Genomic DNA, 21,623 nt, shown 5'->3' with positions numbered 1-21,623 from the left:
TCACAAACGTGTTAACGCTCGCTTTTTTTTCCTTGACACAACTGAGAGACGAACACTACCTGAGCGGTGCAAAATTGTCATTAAAGCGGCTGGTTGCTGTTTGCTTTTCTCTCTTTTTTTCTTCTTTTTATCTTTCCAGCTGCAGAAACATTTTTTATGAGTATTATGAATGACAGGAGGCAGTCAGGTACACCAATGAGATTGCATGCTTCCTTTTATTTGTTTTCAAAAGTAACTTAGAACCCAAAACGTCTTAATTTTAGCCTTTCATTCATACAAACACCCACCTTTTGTCATTTACGTGTAATTCTAGATGCCCTGAAACACTTTACAGGTCACCAAATTCAATATATCTCCTTTTTATCTGCCAGCATTTCTAAAGGATTACCCCCTAATCTCCCAATGTGAAAAGCTCTCCTCAGCTACATGTCTCCGTGGCTCGCACTCACATTCACGCCATTCAGCAGACTTTCATAAAGCAGATCCCATTAACACTGAGCAATTACCCACCTCTGCAGGAATATTTGCAAAACCTCCTTTTTGTTACAGTTTATCAAGCAGAAAAATGGTTTGCATCTCCTGTAAGCCCACCTGATTATCATGTCTGAGTTCACCCCGGGGAGAGGTAATCTGAATATTCCCAGTTGGGTTTGCAGGCAAGCGTTTTCCTGATATCTCACTGGCTGGATTAAGAATGTATCAGACAGCTGATAATCGCGGTTCATTGTGTGAATTAAATCCTGCTCAATTAACTTTTTTTTTTTTTTTAAGTCAGAATACGGCATTTTGTTTTAGGGTAATGAGGGCACGACAACTTCAAAGGTTGTTTACAGGCAAAAAGGTCCTCCCACTAGGTTTTTCCAGAGCTTTCAGCCGTATTACGCAACCTTCGCTGCTGTTTGCTGTGACTGAATTTATCCACGTGAATTCATTGCTCAAACTTCTCATCTGTTTGACTCAGCGTTATGAAATTGAATTTGAGAGAGATTTTGCGTGTCTGTAGGAGTTTGGCTTCATTGTAGTGTTTTGTTCGGATTGTGGGGACACTTTTATAACTTCCCTAACTTCCATATCAGCGATTGGTTCTGAGCTGAAAGCATTTGTGGTATTATTGCAGTGACATTTTCACTTACTTGAAAACTCACACAGTGACTGGTGTGTGGAGCAGACATGGCAGTTTGGATGTCTGTCACATTGGTCTGTTTATCACACATCGGCCTGTGCTGTGTTTACACAGCAATCAAAGTGCACCAGAGTTCTTTTAGAAATGGAATACACCTCTGTCTGTCTCCTTCGTGTATTCAGATGGTGGTGTTCACACTTCTGCAATGAACCGCTTCAGCGAGGCAACTGAACCGCGTTTATTTTACCTGCACCACCCTGACGATTACGAACATGTCCTTGGAACTTGTGACGTTACTGATTATTTTTGCCTTTATCTTTAGCTTCTGTTTTGATAGCTGATGTTATGAGAAGCTTCCACATCACTGAATCGAATGAGAAACTTGAAACCCTTTAAATAATAAAAAGATGCTTCACATTTTCAACTTTTTGGTCAGCCAGCATATCAATGTATTCCACAAAACAACCTTTACTGCAAAAGACTGCAACCGGAAAGCTTTGTAAAATGCTGTTTGCCGAACCGTGACAGTGGTTTCAGACACTGTAAAGCACATTTAGATAGTATTTGTATTGGAAATATATGTAAATTCTTTAATGTGAATTTGGCAATAATTATACCTGACAACAAAGACTCAAAGTGTGAATTGTCGGACACAGTTCTTTCTTTCCTCTTTTTGAGAGGAGCTGGAACTCTTTGATGGGTTACTTTTGTGAAATATCCTGACCTCAAAAGTCGTCTGTGTTTATTGGGTCCTCTCTGCAGGAGCTCGCTTCTCCATCCGATTTCCTTGAAGAGAAAAAGTTTGAAGCCCACCTCTGATCCTTCTAATTAAATGAAAACACAGTGGGCTACCCACAGTAAGACGGCAGTTCTCAAACACACACACACACACACACACACACACACACACACACACACACACACACACACACACACACACACACACACACACACACACACACACACACACACACACACACAAAGACTCACACACACACAGAGCCATGAAGGTAACCAATGTGGGTGTCTCTATGGGGAACTACACAGAGCTCCAGCATCCGACTCTGTTGTGTCCTCTTATGCAGTGCGATCACACACTAGGATGACATGCAACACGCTGCAGATCATGAGCATAAATAAGCAAGGGAATGTTTTACCTGAAAGGAGGAACATTAATTCAAAGGCATCATACTAGTACTGAGACGAAATGTTGCCTCATTAGTGTTACCCCACTGCTTTTACTGAGCGGTAGAGATGAAGAGAGAGAGGCTGTGTGCCACTCTTACCATTCAGACATCTTGTCTCCAGAGATCCTAGTTTAGCTCACTGACTAAAAAACAGTGCACGCTATTATAGATTCATTGGTGTAAAAAAGGGCTAAACACTGACCTCTGAATACCAGAGCTTCGCTGCATATAGAAAACATAATATTCCCTTTTCAAATGCTCTCGATAAGCCAGTTACGAAGAAGCAAATGTAGCTTCACTGTAGGTGGAGATCGAGAAACGTTCCACTTTTCAGCCTGCGAACACAATGCTGCACATTGTGCCGTAGAATAGAATGAGATTTGGATGAAAAGGAAGAGAGAGGTGAGGAGACAAGGACAGACATTATTTGGAGGACGGGCGGCCTGCCTGCTCTTATCCTGAGTGATTGACAGATTGGTGCAATGGGTCCACTCGCACGAATGCCATCACACGCATTTCCCCCAGAAATCTGTCTATCAGCACTGTCTAAGCAGAGCGACAGCCATGACATCTAATCACAGGCGAGCTGGCACCTCATAACTTCTACCTAATGTGCTGCAGGTACAGAGGAGAGAAAGGGGAGCACAGAGAGACGCCATCCTGTGCCTCCACCACACTATTTATAGCCTCTTCAGAGGCCACCAGCAGGAAGTGGATCATAGTGAAGGGTTAGGAAAGGTGTCACCGCACTATATCACAAGTCGTGGTGTTTAGATATAGGTCTCTGTTGACAAGATTAAACACTGAGATGCCCCAGTATCAGGGTGATACATTTTTCTGGGTTACACTGCTGACAGAGTAACATAAAAACCAGGGCAGATATACTACACATACAAGATGATAATGAGTCATTTACATAATGTTGCTACAACATTATAATTACCTGGCAATTAAAGCAGCTCAAAAGCCTCATTATGGGCTGTCCTGAGGGCTGGTTGGACTGGGACACATACGGTGTGCTCACTCAGGCTCGAGTCTGACTATCAACCTCGATCACTCCTGGCTTCTGTTGGCTCAAATCACCCGGACGCCTCATTATGTTGAATTATCACATAATAACAGATCAAGTCTTGACTTGCACACCGTGTTTTTTTAAAGAAGCGCCGCCGCCGCCGCCGCTGCCGCCGCCTTGCAGCCGGAGACATATTGAAACGGGCGCCTGGACAATGTTTAAAATTTGTTTCCCATCGTGTGTGATTTGTCACTCACACTTTTTTTGTCCCGGGGGAATTGCTGACACGTCGAAAATGCACAAAGGAGCATAACAAGGACATGTGTCACACCTTACACCCTTATTACGCCGGCAATGACAAGTGAGACAGGCAGTCACTTCAACACAGTGCACGTTTGGCACTGAAGCTCCCATTGCTCACAGCCAGGGTAAAGAAAACCCCAAAGTCTGTGTGAAATGTCAATATAATAAAAGATGGTGTGTGAAATATAAAAATGTAGATGTGGCTGAACGGCAGAGGGCGAGGGAGGAGGTGTGAGTGAACGGGGAGGAGGGGGAGGGAGGTAGGAGGGGTGTTGTTTATGAATAGCAGACAATGAATGATGGAAGCTCTCCCGAGGGTACAGGCCCTGAGCAATGCTGCAGGGACTTGGGAACACGCCAGTCTCCCATGCCCTGTGAGATGCCAGTTTGGGTGGGCACCGTTCCGAATGGGTGCTCTCTTCTCCAGGATACACTGCGTGTCCCGGGGGAGCGTCTCCAGGCAGTGGCTGCTCCACAGCAGGGCTGGCTGGAATCTCAATCAGGGACACGAGGGGCGAGAAAACAAAGTCTGCATATTCCCCCTGTTCCTCCATATTAATGTAACACTCAGGAAATGATGAAGGGAGAAAAATGGCTCATTATGTCCGGATTGCACACACCTGTGGAAGAATAAAATGACTGGATTGTAAAAATTACTCATTATGATGGCTTTTGTATTTGTCTTAATTGGTGGAAAACAAATAGCATATGGACCTTGAATTTAATGAATTCTAACACGCCTATTTAGAAATTATGAATAAGTTTCTTGTAACCAGTGGAATATGGCTCTCTGCTTGCTTCCTGTCTGCTCACAACCTGTCTGTTTTTTTTTCTTTCTCTTCCTCTGCTCTCATCCTCGCCTGCGCTGAAACAGGAGCTGCTGAAACCGTGACAGGTACTCTTTCTTTTTGCTACCTGCTGTTCATTTGGAAGCGCTTGCTTCTGTCTGTGTCTGTTGATTGGCTGTCCATCGCAGTCTGTTCATCTGTGCATATTTACATGAATGGCTGGTTATGTTGGTATTTCTTTTCAGGAAGGAGGAGATAGCCTTGCGCCCACAGCGCTGATCCACTGTTTTTATTTGTGATTCACAAATCAACATTTCACCACATGTAATGGCAGATTTAGAAATTTGCTCGAGCCATTTGAGTTCTACTTCAATTTGTCTAAAGTTTTTGACACATTTATACTCCTAAGAGTTGACAGTTTCCTAATGTCCTCCTTCTTTCTGGCATTTTCCAAAAACCAGACACACCAAAGCAAGAGAGTTCTGAATAAATAAAAACAGTAGTTCACAATCTAGGGTCCAGGGTCCTTTAGGAGAGGGATTCTATGCCTGCTCTTAGGGTGTCAAAATTGCATTTGCAAAGTCAAAAGAAAACCATAACAATAATACGATTGGAGACGACACCACAGCACATCTAAACAACTAAAGGGTGAGATCAATTGTACAAAACCACATTTCTGATAATAATTTGCTGAAAATGTTTCTTAAACTTGTGTGTTATAGTTACATAAAGCATATAGTGTATGGGTTTAGAAAGCTTGCTCACGCAGTGACCTAGAGTGTGACCTTGAAATGCACCATTTACTCTTACTGTATTGTCTGATATGAAATAGACTGTTTACAAAGTTTTGGAAATTGGTTAGACTCAACCAAAAAACCTAAAATGGTATCGACCCATTTCAAAGTAATTTTATTTGCTTTTAAATCTTTTAACAGTCTTGTCCCACCCTACCTGTCTGAGCTTATTCAGGATAAAGGCCCCTGCATACTCCCTTTTTAAAACCCATAGGAACAAGAAGAAAATTCGGCAGTGACGTCGGCCAGCTGCCGAAAAAAAAGCTTTTTCGGCAGGACTGTTCATACTCCGATAAGAAGCTGCCGAACTTGCAGGCCACGCCCACTCGCAGCAGCCACATGTCTGTGATGCGGCGTTTAAACTTTTCAACTGCATAGTTTATTTCTCGCCTCCAGTGCTTTCAGAAATACATTTCTCTGAACTTTTTCAGTAATAAAAGAGAGAGTTTTTGTCCGAGCGCCCTGTTGGTCCGGTATTAACTACAGGAGCTGACAGCTGTTCGTGATGCGTTCAGGTGCATCATGTAAAAGCCTGCACTCCGACATTTTAACAAGCTGCGGCGCTCGTACAGTTGCGATGTTACAAGCTAAATATGATTAAAATATGACTGATAGTCATGAGCGAACTGGAACACGCATGCGCAGCACACGGCAGTGCAGAAGTTTCGGCAGTGCGGCTCCTACATAGTTCGGCCAGGGTGGTTGGAACAGCCGAAGCAAATTTCTTCAGCCAGAGGGAGCTGGCCAAAGTAAATTATGTCATTTTCGTCTTGTTCTTATGGAGTATGAAGGGGCCTTTACACCCCCACTTGCTCTCTTAAGTCAGCTGATCATCCTGGTAGTTTCTAAAACCAAGCATAACCTCAGGAGAAACAGCATGCTTGCAGTTATTGCCTCAAACCTGTGGAATGACTTGCCCATCAGTCAGACTGGCCCCTTCCCTCTCTCTTTTTAAAACACGCCTTAAAACCCACCTGTTCTCTTTGGCCCTATTATACAGTTTTCACTCAATGTCTTTTATATCACCCATGTTTTCATCCTTTTTAATTAGTTTTGTTTTATTATCTGTATCTTTTATCTATTGTACGTGAACGGTGCACTTTTACACCATATATAGTTTTTGTACAGCACTTTAACTCTTTAAATGTGCTTTATAAAAAAAAAGTTGGTCTGGATTGGCTTCAATTGGATCTTTAATACAAATGTACATGATGACTCTTTCATCAGGGATGAAACAGCTACTGATCAGAGAGAGAGGGAAACAGTCATCAGGGACGTCGAGAGCGGTGGGAAACAATGTAGATAGATAGAACCAGCAGATGGCTGTAATGCAACTTTATGAAAGAAAAAGAAGAAGAAGTCTCTACACAGGATGTTGGAACGAACCCTGATTGTGAATTGAAGACATGCTGTATGAGGAGCTTTCTGTTCTGTTCTGGAAGTTTCATCAATAAGCGAAAGAAATGTGCTGCTTTGATCAGCGTGAAAAAATAAAAGATGCCAGTCATGATATGAGGAGCAGAAAATGTCAAAATGGCGTGTTTACTCTTACCAAGACTTGACCAGTGTAGCCTCCATGTTTTCTGTCCACATGAGGAGTCTATCATGTTGCTCACATTGTTTTGCAGTGAGAAAACAAGCAGCGGTTTGTCGAGTCTGTCCAACACTTCAGCTGATCATGTCAAAAGTTTTGATTGGATTCCACGAGGCCCCCAACTGTATGAATAAAAACCTGTCCTTTAACGATAGCAATGCAAAACCTCTAAACTGCGTACTGAGACCCAGATCAAGAACAGGCTCAAAACACACAAAGCTTCCTCCACAAGACAAGACAATGGGAAATTTATCAAATTTGCAAGTTTACAAGTTAAAAAAAAAACCTCAAGGACACAAAAATTCTCTACAGAGTTTTTAATTGCAATGAAGCCGAATGATAATTAATATAATAATTTAATTGTCACATCTTGACTTGAAATGTAAAATCTGTTAAGATAAACTCTGCTTTTAACAAACAAAATGAAAGATCCTCATGAAATCACTGCCCACCTATTCTTCTTTAAATTTACAAATCTGTTTGCTTATATGCTGTTGTTAATAGTTGATCAGTAATGGTGAAAAAGCCATCAAGACAAATTGATGAGCTTCTTGCATAAGGATTGAACTTTGCGCTTACGTCTGGACCGAGTTGATTAAAGTTTCACATTGACTCAAACCACCTCCGGCAGTAAATAATGTGGTGTTTCCTCCACAAACAACCATCAGCCTTCTTCCTGGACTTTCATACGTTTGTACTGTCTGACCTCACATGACACAACAGGTCACAAACAAACCTAATCTGCCAGAAAATTACTTTGGGAACACAATCTTTAGGAGACGGATGACACTGTTAGCTGTGGTATACAAAACATGACTCCTCTAGCACATGTTGCTTTCTACCTTGTGACTGTGCATCTGTCCGGCATCAAACTACTACAAGTGTCAGATACTTCATTGTCCCTGTAACAGCAGCATGGGATTCACTGTCAATAACTGGAAGTCATTATCCAAAGAACTTAACCACATTTTTCTGTCAAAAATTCTGGACAATTATCAATACCTAATTCTAATCCATGTGAAATATGCTTTGAAAATATTTTTACTGTCAAAGATTTCAGGTCAACTGTCCACTTCATCCAATAAAAGAACTAAACAAACAAAAAACAGAGAACGGTTCCTGCCAAACATTTCCTTTGAGGAAAATGTACAGTATGAAGTATATGAACCTTAATTATCTTTTGGCATCTAATTTCTCCGTTGACTAAGCAAACATATCAATTAAGAGAAGTTGACTCATTTAAAAAAACAATGGATTTCTCTTGAAATAATTGCCCAATCCAATACATCCTCTGGGGAACTTTATAATTTAGAAGTACAAAACAGAGACTAATAAAAGGACTAGTGTTATAAAGTTATATATAAAGTTATATGTCAACAATATCCTGTTGTCTTCATACCCCTATAATATTGCTTGTGATGTTTTTTTTCCTGATGAATTTTGACTCGTAATTTGTTATTTTCCCGATGAAGCAATTAAAAACAATGAGTAAAATGCGGATGGGAGTTATTATGGTTTCAACATCGTATTAAAATTTCATCATATATTGACAAATGCTTAATTAGTTGTTAAGAAAAAGGGGACATCATTTTAAAGATTATTAATGGCTTGTTGGAAATGTTATTTAACCTTATTAATGACTATTTTTCCAACATTGTCAATATAGTGCTTTATAACAACGTTACTTCCAGAAGAGGATCTATGAAGCCCTTAATGAAGTTTGTGAGTTTTGATTTATAAACTCCTATGAACTAGCATTGATTCATTTACATCAGAAACACATCACCTTGTAATATTTCGGAGGGTGAAAGATGTTTCCTCGGGCTGAAACATCCTTATTTTCTGGTTGTGTTGCAGCATCATTACACACGAATACACTGAACTTCTAAGAGAGCTTATCTTTAAAAGGAAGAAAAAAATAGATCCTCAAATTAGTGGGTATGAAATTTTTAGAAAACTTCCCATGCAAAGGGTCTAGGAGGAATAGCACGGTGCTAATTATACCCTGAGACACAAACCTTCGTACTTGTGAACACCCTTAAAACAGCATTTCATCATGAGGATCAAGATTTAATGACTGAGAGGGATAAAGAGTGAAAAGGCAGCATCAGAGAGAGAAAGAGGGAGAAACTTTTATTGTTAATGACTGTGTATAGTCCTGGTTGTTCCTTGAAAGGACGCGACTGCTGCAGACAGCAGTTACTCAAGAGAGAGAGCGAGGAATTGGGGGGGCTGGCTGTCCTGCTTTTTGCTGCCCCTTTCATGTCTTTTGATGTGAAAACAAGAGAGCCGAGTTCAAAGAAAGAGCCAGCTTGATTCAAAAGGTGGCCGTCTCCGAACTTCTGATGGAGGAGCCGGTCCACTAATGTTTTCTGATTTCGTCAACTTTTCTTAAAATTGGTCGGAGTCGCTGCCGTTTTGCATTTTGAGTATGGCTGATGAGCCGAGCCTCCATGCCGGGCACTTCAAGCCAGATTGTACGTCCCCTCGGAGGGAGCACGCAGGCTTTTGAAGGTCTGTATTTCTCTCTTGACTGTTTCATTCAGTATGTTGTGATGCAGGAACAGGAGGGCAGCCATGTGTAGAGATACAGGCACTTTACTCTCTCAGACAGCTGCTGGAATGAGTGTGAATTTATCAGCCAGTCATCTGTGCCATGCCACTGCCCACTCCCCCCTCCATCCCCACCCACCACCCAGAATTAATGACTGCCTCTCCTCATTTGCACCCAATCATGACCAGGATGCCGAGGCAATTGAAAATGTTTACTTCAATTGCAAAAACCCTCCATGTTCCACAAAGTGGCCTGTTTTCACTTTGATGGGATTGCTAATCACAGCGACGTTATTTATGTGTGTTTTGAATTGGAGATGAGCCTAGGCTGGGATATTGGAGGGGAACCAACCTTGCTTGGGGCTGCTAAACCTTATGGAGAATTTATCTTTTGCATTCCCTTTCTCTCAGTCCAACAGATTGGGAGCAGAATAACCTTGCTTTGAGGCTGCTCTATGTTGCTGTTTTGACTGCCAAATATATTACTTTTACAGCAATGAAATAAAATAGACATCAAAACACTTCACATTGCTTCAGCCTCATCTTCTGCCATCGCTTAGTGCATGTACAGAGGAGCTCCTCTTGATATTATTACACCCGTTACACATTTCAGCTCTCCACATGAAGATTATATTGAGTCAATGCTCAAGATTATTCTTTTTTTTTGTGTGGGGAGGGAATTTCATGCAATACAATCTATCGAGCTGAACTCACGTCACCTATTACTGAACACATCACCCAAAGTTGTTGCTAATGTTCAAGCAGCAGATCATCATTGTGGAGATAACGACGAGCTATTATTACCTCAGCATTAACACCTGCCCATGACAACCTTGACAATTTTCAATGAAAGCTACATAATCAAACCACCTATAAATTTAATTTACATAGGATTCATTTGCACCTCAGAAGCTACAGTATTATGTGAAAATTAAGCTGTAAGTCGGTATTGTACCAACTGGAACACAGAAGAAAAATTTTAATCATCCCCTCTAAGTTGGCCACAAAGCGTTCGCATTCGAAGTTACTGGGTTGGTCTAAATTGATTGTGGGTGTGTGTGTGTGTGTCTGCCTGCGTCTCTCTGTGTTTCTCCTGTGATGTCGTGGTCACCATATCTGCCTCTACCGGTGGCGTGGCGGTATGAGCAGAATCTGTCACTTCCAATGTGGCGTCTGTTTCTGCACAATTCAACATCCTTTCATCATATTGTGATTTAGCAGAATCACGAGTAGCACATAAGCTTAAAGATTGACTTTAAACATTTGATTGTGGAAACATTTCGAAGGTAACGCGTGTCTGTTGTTACCTTCTCTTTGTCCTGAACCTGAGCCCTGGCAACAGAGTGGAATGAAATGGGTGGTTCATTGCATCAGACAGGTCTGAGGAGCTTTTCTCCACAGGAGGTTAATTTCTTATTGCTTTCCACATTCGCAGAGTTCATTTTGAATCATGTTAGTTTGGTTGTCTATTCCCATTATCACTATCTGAAAATGCAGACGCCTCCCCCACCACCACCACCACTTTGTAAATGTCAGAATGCAATAGAGGTGTCTGACAACCCGGGCATGCAAATGTGCTTTTGATGTTTTGTTGGGGATGTGGCTGAAAGTGTTGTTCCTCCGCTGGTGTGAATCTGAGGCATTAAAATCGTATTCTCCATTCTCCTTACGCTTTTTTGGCTCCTGCCAGATAAATATAGCACAAGGTGACTTTTGATTCTCTCCCTCTTCCTCGCTTGATGACGAGGGTGGGGGGGGGGGGGGGGGGGGGGGGTCTGGTGCGAGGTGTAAGTTACGATGACAAGGTCCGGGGTCTGCCAGTGGCAACAATGCCAGTGTACAGAGAGTGACTCAGATTCTTACAGCACTTTTATTCCTGGAGATACAGAACAGAACCGCTGAACACACTGAGCACACATTGGTCACATGGAACCTCAGATGGAGGGCTCTGATAAAGCTTAGCCATAAACAGCATCCAGCATGGCTCATCTATCTCTGCTCGCTCTCTCGCTCTCTCTCTCTCTCTCTCTCTCTCTCTCTCTCTCTCTCTCTCTCTCTCACTCTATCTCTCTGTTCTCTCCTGCTCTGTTTAACTCTCCCTCTCTTCCTCACCTCCTCCACCCCGCCCATATCTACTACTTGCCACTTTCTTACACTCGTTCTTTGTCTCTTTTTTTTTTTCTTTCTTCCTACCCTCTCCTCTTTCTCTCCACCTTCGTGGGCAGCAGAGCTTACAGCCCATCTGGCACTGACTCACAGGGCCCACTCTGAGCTGGGGGAGATCAATAGTGACAAACACTGCACATGGCTCTTATATTAAAAGGATTAGACATGGCTGCAAACAGACAATCTACACGGCCTATTCACGTATCTTTGCACTGTGCACGTGTTGACATGGCATGCCTGCTGGAAGAAATATAAATATTTAATAGGCTGTGATCCAGACAGGAACGCTGGGTTCTCACCTGAATCTTCACTGCCTTCTCATTTGTTTTTTAACCCGTCAAGTTGAAGGTCAGAACCTGGCGACTGACAACGTGTCGGTGATCGAGGGGGAAACGGCCACCATCAGCTGCAGAGTGAAGAACAACGACGACTCCGTTATCCAGCTGCTTAACCCCAACAGGCAGACCATCTACTTCAAAGATGTCCGACGTGAGTTCCCTTGTCCCACTCACCGAATATTAGAAGCGGATCTCCTGAAAGTTTAAGCATAAAGTCTTTGACGTGTAAATGATAGATCCCTGTGCAACAGCTGAGGCAAATGTAGGTTTTCACAGCAAATAGAGGGGAAATGGTGATTTCCAGGTTGGTTCAGCTCTGACAGGCTGCTTGGATCTGAATTCCGAGGATTCTTGAACTAGTCATTACAAATGTGTTCTTGCATTCATAGTTTTTGGTGTTGATAACATAACCCTGCCTCTTCTAATACTAGTTATTTCAGAGGAATCTGACTCAACTGCATCCGACAACGCATCACATTACAGTTTACACTCACTCTTATGCTTAAAAATCACAGTGAACAACAACTACTGTGAGCTATTAAAGAAAAGTAGTTGAAATTAGAGAACAGGGATGATAGATATGAGGACGATGGTCCAAAATCAGCTGGATCGTGGGTCCATTCTGACCTGTAGGATAACCTTACATAGTGTTAATATTACATGCACACACAAACACACACACACACACACACACACACACAATAACAACAACCATTAACTTTTCTGTTAAAACAACTGCTGGAGTAATTGCTTGGCTGGAGTTCAGCATATTTTATTAAAAGCAGCTTTGAAGAACCACACCACAGAGAACTAAAACTTGAGCCCAATAAAGGCGAGATGCATTACTGCTATCAAACTTGTACGGATGCAGATTTGTCAAGTCATGTTTTGCTTCTAGTGTTTTATAATGCCACAAAATATTCAAATCACAAATGGAGGATGGGCATTTTGGATGTTACGATGTATTTTGCATTAGAATGAGTATTGTTTAGTATTTTTTGGTCCAAATTTCTGCTTGTGATTGTTTCATAATGCACTCATACTTATTTGCTCTAAAACAAAGCTAAGCATATTTAATTGGTGTTTAAATGTGAGCAAGTGTGCAATTTATTTTTATTTTTACGCTTGAGCTACTTGTGGCTTTTCAACTGAAATGAGTTTAACATCCTTGATGTAGAATAAGCACAAAATCACTGCTAAATGTATTATGTCAACTATCCTCCACAATGCTAATTAAAGTGTCATCTGCAAAGAAGTGATCCTACAAGAGTAATAGATTATGCAATCACTCACATTGTAGAAATAAGCATGTTGGGGTTTTTTGCGTGCGTGCAGCATTCATTAATTAGAAAGTAGAAGGAGAAAAACTAAATCATCTTTATGAATACATATGATTTTAGTACTACAAGGCAAATGTTGTGAAACAAATTGATGATGAGCGTCATCAATACACATTCAGTTCGAATAAAAACTTTGTCCAGCAAAATCTTTTTTTTATGTCAACAATTTTTTTTATGGTTATAACATTAGGAACCTAAAATTACTAGTTCCCATATGTGGCGTGAAGGTTTTAAAAGTTTTGATTGTATGAGATCAATTCTCTGTGTGAGTCTAGGCAGCTGCTTTATGTAGATTTCAGTGGAATGTGATATATGTTGTCTCTCCTAGTGGTAGAAATAATTCAATAAGATGGTGAATACACAGACCAGAGGGGGAGAAATGTAACCATCATAAAAAAACAAACCTAAATCTCTTTCACTCTTTGATTCAAACATGTTATTTTCAAGTACCTCTGAAGAAGGTGATTCTACAGCTCATCTTTTTAGTTTTAAATTAAAATCAAACATGGGACGTCTCCCTGGTTTCTTAGGTTTTTATCAAGCAATTAATCAGCAGTGACGAAGCACAATAGCGATGATAAGTAGTAGATTAACCAACAGTTCCGGCCTTAAAGTTTTCGGTCGCGGAGTGAAGGTCTGCATTTTGCCCCATGGCCGTGTCCTTCACACGTCAGACTTTTGTGCTTATTTCAACACCTTTTTTGAAATTGTTGTGCACAAGCAGAGGCGCTCCAACTGTCAGCACATCTTGTACATAGAGAGGTTTGCTCTTCTCTTTGCCTTGCAGTGTAGGTTTCAGCTATTGCTACAAGTTGGGTCTACAGATTTACGTGAGATTTCCCGTGGAAGCACGACTCCATCTGTCCTTGACTTTTGGGCTGTTTCACACAAGTCGTTAAGCTCAGAATGCTCCAAGATTAATATGAGATAATTCACTGTGCTACCATAATGGGAATACTTTTGTGTCCTTGTCGCTGTTCGATTTTACGATAATCTCTTAGATTAGGATATTGAACATTATGATTATGCATGAGCATATGGGCCACTTCTACTTTGAACTGAGTTTTTTGTCTTTGCTTTTTTTACTTGTTTATATCTGGGATCTGAGCCAAGATTCAAGGTGAACGAGAAACACCCTTCATTTCAGTCTATATTGCTTCCCAGCTGTTATTTCACAAGTCGAGGTAGCAAGACGTGTGTTCCATTTTCTCACTTGCGAAGAGCATCAGGGGAGTTTGAGTACACATCTTCGTCATATTTGTACAAAATACCCCGCGCTGCTTGACAATATGGCAGAGAAGAATGAACTAAGCACGGATCACGTCGCGCTCGACACCTTAAAAATATTTATTCTGACACAGAGGAGCAGATAGAAAAGCAACAATGAATAATTAGCTCTTACATCCGGGGGACGATCAATATTGGCTCTGCGCAGTTAAGGAAATCTCTCTACGAGGTTAAGACAACCTTTCCCTCTTCAGTCTTTATTGAGCTGCTCCATGTGGGCCTGTAAACATGTCATTTTCTCTGCCTAAGTCATTGCAGCGCTATTGTCACTGACAAAAAAAAAAAAAGTAAAAACACAAATGATTTTGTTTGTCTACAATTAGATGGGAATATGCCTCAGACTTTTTTTTGACAGGTGGCTAAAGTGTTATTGGTCTGCTGCTGCATGTATGTATGTGTGTCTGGTAGTGGGGGTCCAGTGAAGCCCATAGCAGCGCTATTCTAGGCTCTGTTCCTGAAGGGCTGCTGGTTCTGCTGGGACCCCCCTCAGCCAGTGGCATTGTTACCTGTCAACAGGGCCGCACGACACAGTGGCAGATCTTTGTATACAAGGAAGTAAACAGCAGTGACACAGAGACACACCAGGACCTGCAAGAACAGCAGCTACAAGCGAAGAGGCAGCAGCCACGGAAACAGATCCGCACACAGATGATAACAGCTTTACGGTGCCGGCGGAGGCCATATAAACACATTTCCTTCGCAGCAAATAAAGATGAATTATGTCACAGGTAGAAGCGAAGCTAGTCTTGTTAGAACGAGACATTTATTTTTGCCGGATATACACAAAATGACATGCAATTTGGCAGCAGTGTCATTTGCACTGGGGAAAAAATGAGTCTTTATCAGCGAAGGTGGACCTCTGTGGACGCTGTTGCAACAGACCGCCATGATTTATTCACTGCATCTTTCCTGAGGAAGTTGCCTTGAGTTTGTGCTACAAAGGGTTCATGTATAAAGTGATATCCGGCCAAAAGGCTGACAAGTTGGCCTCAATTACAGCCGAAGTCATTGTTTTTATATCAACCGACAATACAAGAACCTGAAAAGAAGCAAGGTGGTGAATGCACAGAAAATGACTAGCATGATCTGCAGCTACACTTAACTCTATGAAGCTCCACAGAGACACCCAGCGCGTTGTTTAGCCGCCGGGCGACAACTTTACCATTCGTTTTCCTCTTACTGCTCTCACAGTGTATTCTTCAGACACAGCATGCAATCGTTTTAAAGTAGAAACACTGAGGAGAGATTAAAACAAACATTTGAATTATAAGTTCAGAAAAAGAAAGAACACCAAAAAAATTAAGGTCCTTTATTTTGCAAGGGTTTGATCCCTTAAAGATAAACAAACAACCCAATCTTCCATGTTCCATAACAAACCGATCAGCCATTATATTAGGACTAGTTGACGAGTAGTGTGTATGTATGTCCATTCTATAATATGAAAGCAGCACCGACTCATCATGGACTCCAGTAGAGACTCTAGTAGAGCTCGTTACCTTAGCCCCCCATGACCTGTTACCGACTCATTGCTCCTCCTTTCTTGGCCCACTTGAGATCGATACTGACCACTACCGGGCGAGAACAACAACATTCGTTTGGAGAAACTCTGACTCCATCCTCCAACCATCACAATTATGCTCTTGTCAAACTTTTACCCTCATCCATTATCTCCTATAATGCATGAAACTGTGGGAACAATATATTCACCTGCTACCTAATACATCTCACCCTCTGACAGGTGCCATTATGAAGAGTGGATCACTTTCATTACCTTCATATGGTCGTAATGTTAAAAATGCACAGTCCACTGATGTAAAGAAGGCAGATAAGTAGGAAAACTGTTGGCTTCAGTTGAGTCAGATGCTCTTTAATTCCTCGTCGTTCATGTGAGCAGTGTAAATGAAACCAAATTACAAGGACGTGAAAGTAGTGGTTGATTAAATCGACAGTTTACTGATTGTGTTGTTGTTTTATAGGCCAAGACTCACTTGCGTTGGTGTCTTGAATTGGAAGCACTACTTTCTGTTTTATATTTTAAGAAGCCTCAATGTGTTTTCTTCATTCTTGGGGAATGATGAAGGCTTTTGCTGACTTTTCTGACATTTTAGGGATGAACGGATTAACTTAGAAAACACAATCAATGAAAACTAGACATTGTGCACGCAGTCAGCCGGATGTGAAGAAACCTCATACGCACTGCATTCAACATGTGAGGAGTGAAGGGTTTCCCTCCCTCGCAGGTGCTGCGACTCTCACCGAGCATCAGTGTCATTGTTTCCCTTTGAGGAGAGACTTCCAAAGAGCTCTCGAATTATATTGGGGGATGAGAGTTCATGTTGACACTGCCCCGAGACCTTCGGTAATGATCATGATGCTAAGTGTAACGCCTGAGGGGAATAATAAACTCCCCGCGCTCCAAACAAGGGCTCAATGAAGTTTGTTAGCCCGACAGATCCAAAGGACTTAATAAAGAAGGCAGGTCAAAACATCAAAAGGGCCCCAATCAAATCAGCCCAAGCTGTTTATGTAAAAGAGCACACAGGGATGAGGGCTGACCCACATGAAAAGCACTGAGTAAAAACTCAAGAGAGCGATGGCTAACCTAGTTCGATGTCGTTATAAGAAAATCCAGCCAATCTATACCGGCATTAGTGCACAGATTTCTGGCTACTTTTGATTTGGAGGCTCAGGCACCCGAGCCTGCCTATATCCACACTGTGATTTAATTCATGATGCATGTTTGAATGCCTCTCCTTTTCTGGAATATGTGAGTTTGATGCATCCATCCATGACCAGCCGCAGCCCATTTTAAGAGTTCCTTGCTTGTTAGGAGTCCTCATGAGCACTCTTCACACTTCCCTGTCTCCGCGAGTGCTCTGTGGACTGTAAAGCTACTTTATAAATCAACTTGTATGAATCATTTTGAAACTCACTTTTCTTTTACTCAATTAAGGAGAAAGCCCACAAAAGGGCAGCACTAATACCGGGCCCTCTCTCTCTCTATCTCTCTCGTTCCTCCTCTTTTTCCTCTCCTGTCTCATTTTCTCTTGGAGTCTCCTTCGTCTTCCTCCATCCTTCGTTTCATTCTCACCACTCTCCACTCCCCATCCCTGTTCCTTCTCACCCCGATTCTTGTGTTTGTGTCCCTGTTCCCCGTATTCTGACTGTCTCTGTCTCCCATGTTTCCCCACAGCTCTCAAGGACAGCCGGTTCCAGCTGGTGAATTTCTCTGACAACGAACTGCGGGTGTCTCTGTCCAATGTGTCACTCTCCGATGAGGGACGCTATGTGTGCCAGCTCTACACAGATCCTCCTCAGGAAGCCTACGCAGACATCTCTGTCCTGGGTAGGTGTGAGGACGGGCGAACCTCACACAGTCTCACACGTACACACACACACACGCACACGCCTTTCCATTGTGTTTCCCCCCTCCATCATAGATAGCAAATATGAAATAATAGTAATCTTTGATCCTGTTATCTTTAGCTACTGAAACAAAATGTCAGCCAATTAGGCTCTCGCGGTGCTCAACAGCATAACGAAAAGGAGCAGATGCTGAAACTGATGGCTCAGACCGCGCTGGTTTTGGCAGCTGTGTTGACTCTGTGAATCCCGGTGAATGTTGACTTGGCTGCTCCAAACGATTCCCTATTGAGAGTCAGCTGTGCCACACTTTGATGCTTTGGAGTGAAATTACTCTAGTTAAGCTTTATTATACATGCAGACATCCTGGGGGATTGAAAGGAATTAAAAGCACTTTAAAGTAATTACTCTAGTTGTACAATTGAAACCTAGCCGCAGTATTTCTGAACCAAGGGTTGCATTTAAGAGTCCTTGAAATAAGCATCCCGCTGACTTCTCTCTCTCTCTTTTTTTTTTGCTCATGCTTTCAAGTAACTGGAGTTCAGCAAGTTTGTTAAGATGACTAACACAAGGAATGAGAACTTACAGTAGCTGTTTTTATCCACAAAACCACAGTATAATCACATATATCTTTCTGCTACTGTTCTGGGCAACAAATGTTGAATAAAGACAATGCAAGTTTATTTGTATAGCACCATTCATGCACAAGGCAATTCAAAGTGCTTCACCAAGGCAAATAAATATATATAATCACATTGAAATCATAGACATAAAACAACATATTAATTATTAAATTACTATTGATTATTAAAGGAAATTTAAAAGACAAAATGCAAATAAAACAGGAGAATAGATAGTTAAGAATTTAAAATGGAGTTAATAAAAATGCATTTAGAATAGTGAACAATTGTTAAGACTATAAAGAGTAATGTATTAAAATCATGAGAACGTTGCAATGATTTCAATAAGCCAACAGTTTGAACAGACCTCAGGTGTTTTGGAAGTTTGTTCCACAAGTATAACAATTAACACTAACCCAGGACTTTCAAATCAAAGCAAATCAAACTTTGATTATCAAGCACTTTTCCTACAATAAATGCAGCACAAAGCGTTAACAGGTTAATAACAAAAATGAAAAATCCATAAGATAAGAAGGAACAAGACAATTAAGACTTTTAAAAACCAGTAAAGAACCTTTAACTCGATCCTAAAAGACACAGGGAACCAGGTCAATGCCTTGAAAACCGGTGTAATGTGCTTTCGCTTTAAACAAGATCTTTCCGACGTTTACTCTTCGAAAGTCTCTGAGATCTTATCTAAGGAACCGTTTACACAACATTTTCAACTGAAAAAAACCTTTTGTTGCGTTTTGAGACTCTGTTTACACAACAACGTTGCTCCAAGCCACTGAAAACACGACACTTTGAAAATGTCTCCCGAGGTGAAACTTTTTGAAAAGGGTCGAGCTCCGTTAAAATGCCCGTAGTGAATCATTTTCTGTCTGGGGATTAATACGGTGCAATAAATAGTTCTCCTGCACACATACGAATAGATGGAAAATAACAACATTGTTTGCCTGCAGAGTGTTTCCTAGTCCATATTCTCCCGGGACTTGGTAGTTTTATCTAAAACCAACTTCATCGTCTGTCCATATGAATGTTATGTGTGATTTCATTCCAAAAAAACAACAGCACCCGCTAGTGGCCCAACATGAAAATTATATCATTCTCAGGATTTCTTTCAATCGTTGCCATGTAAACACAAAACTTTTGTCACATAAACTGGGTCTAAGAAAAGCTGTGGACCCCTGTTTATTCGTCAAAACATTCCAGTAAAGCCAAACTCTGGTGGAAACACTCCAACCAGCATACGAGATAATAATTTCTTGTGGTTTGACTTTTGGTAGGTGAATCTTCAACCCTCCAAGGTCCCAGACTGGGAACCCCTGACCTAAAGAGACATCTTTGGTTAATTGAGATGCTGTGATAGTTTGTAGAGTCATTGTGGACGACATGCGGCTTGTTGGGTTTTCAGGTTGGTGAAGCGGCAGCTGCACAGACGCTCAGATCAGCGACGCGCTGCTGTGGATAGCAACTAAACATATTTCAGCCACTAAATTAAAGAAAAAAAATCAATATTAGTTTAAGTGTAGTCTATATTTAGAATACTTTTCACAGTTTTATCTTGCCATCAGATAGCTGGCACAGGGAAGTGTGTTGTTCTATCACTATCTAGAAAGCCAACAAGCTTCATTGAGGAAACAAACTGCAGTTTATTGAGGAGAAGACAAAGTTATTGGTTCACTGTGAAGACACTTCACTGGCAAAATGAGGCAAACCGACTAATTTATAATCTATGGTTTTGCAGTGTGACATCAAAGTGGAAATGTAAAAATTTAAACAGTAGAAAAAAAATGGGAACGTTAACTCGAACGTTTTCACCTCAATTGAAATATTTAGCCTTTTTCCTCAAAATTTCTACTTTACTCTTTATATGTGTAAAATGTCAGTATCTATCGATTCTGCTCAAATTCTGTGCAAAACAAAAAAGGCAGAATTTCATTTTATTTACTTTCAGAGAACATGTTGTTATTCTGTCCAAGCCTCCCCGAAAACGTGGAATAGAAAATATCTCTGACCTATCCCAGGAGGCAACATCATGTTCACCCTCCCACTCAACCTGCACACACATCTGTCTGCAGTGTGGACAGCATGGTGAGATACTGAGAGCCTGCAACCCAGAGCAGGAGGTGTAGAAACCCTACAGGTTACTTTATAGAGTTTGTAGAGGGGGAAAAAATATAATCGAAGTTAAAATTCTTAACATTAGCATTTAACAAATGAGCTTCAACATTGTTTGTCTCAACGACGGCTGTTAACTTTACAGATTCTATCATGCTGGAATCCAGATACAGATAAATGTAGTGAAGGCTTTAATTAGTCTCTTAAAGCAGTAAAGTACCGGCTCTTCACTGTTAGGTTTTTATCAAACTAGACGCAAGATGCAGCCATCTAGACGTCGGTGGATGAGCCAGCAGTTTGTGTTATTGTGGTATCGCATTTACAAGCATTTCTTCTAACCACAAGCAATCTGGCTCCCGACAACATCCAGCAGGTAACAGCTGACAAATGGCAAGTGGAAAATAAAAAAGTGTTAGAGCTAACAGCAGGGCTGCAGGCCTCCTTGTTATGTCATACATAGCACCACCGCCATTTCTGGAGTTATCCTGCTGATTTGTGTCCCTCTCAGGTGCCGAGCCATTAGTGCGATACTGACTTCCTGCTCTCGCCTTCCGACAATATGAACTGGTAGAGCTTTGATTAAAGAAAAGCTGATACACCATTCTCAAGAGATCTCTGTCACTACATCATCTTGCGCCATTTAAATTCTTAATGTTGAGAAACATGCAATTTGCACGTTTACCGAAGGGTTTGTGCAAGTCAAAATCAAAAGCTAGTTTCAGCATAGACATGTGTTGTAGATGGATAAATAAGAATGTAAAAAATGTATATATAAAAGTTGTCTTCCATCATGAACCACAAAATGAAACACTGAACACAGGCACATCAAAAACAACAGAGCGACTGATAAAACACGACTTGTTTGAGGAAAAAAAAACAACTGCACAGCTTGTGAATACAGACTGTATGTTACATTAGTCAACTGCGGCAACCGACATAAAAACTCATCTGTCAGATTACAATCTCACCGTTTGGCTTGAAATTTAAATATTTCCTGTTAGACGGTAATGTTCTCCGGAGGGCAACACCTCAAA

At 41.3% G+C, this 21,623-nt stretch overlaps 1 protein-coding gene across 4 annotated transcripts in view; it reads left to right on the top strand.

Moving 5' to 3' along the window:
- cadm1b (cell adhesion molecule 1b) overlaps positions 1 to 21,623 on the top strand; it is a 205,062-nt gene that overhangs the window by 148,885 nt on the left and 34,554 nt on the right. For 3 of the 4 annotated variants that reach the window (XM_080459950.1, XM_080459949.1, XM_080459952.1), the window contains exons 2-4: positions 4,500 to 4,520; positions 11,863 to 12,009; positions 17,679 to 17,831. In XM_080459950.1, the coding sequence (XP_080316076.1) occupies positions 4,500 to 4,520; positions 11,863 to 12,009; positions 17,679 to 17,831 (321 nt within the window). The remainder of the gene's footprint in view (positions 1 to 4,499; positions 4,521 to 11,862; positions 12,010 to 17,678; positions 17,832 to 21,623) is intronic. The other variant, XM_080459951.1, reaches the window with a different exon arrangement.

Source organism: Lipophrys pholis (genome assembly GCF_963383615.2).
Source record: "Lipophrys pholis genome assembly, chromosome: 3".
In the NCBI taxonomy this organism is placed as follows: domain Eukaryota; kingdom Metazoa; phylum Chordata; class Actinopteri; order Blenniiformes; family Blenniidae; genus Lipophrys; species Lipophrys pholis.
The sequence above is the reverse complement of the archived record's forward strand: the minus strand, read 5'-3'. Positions and strand labels throughout refer to the sequence as shown.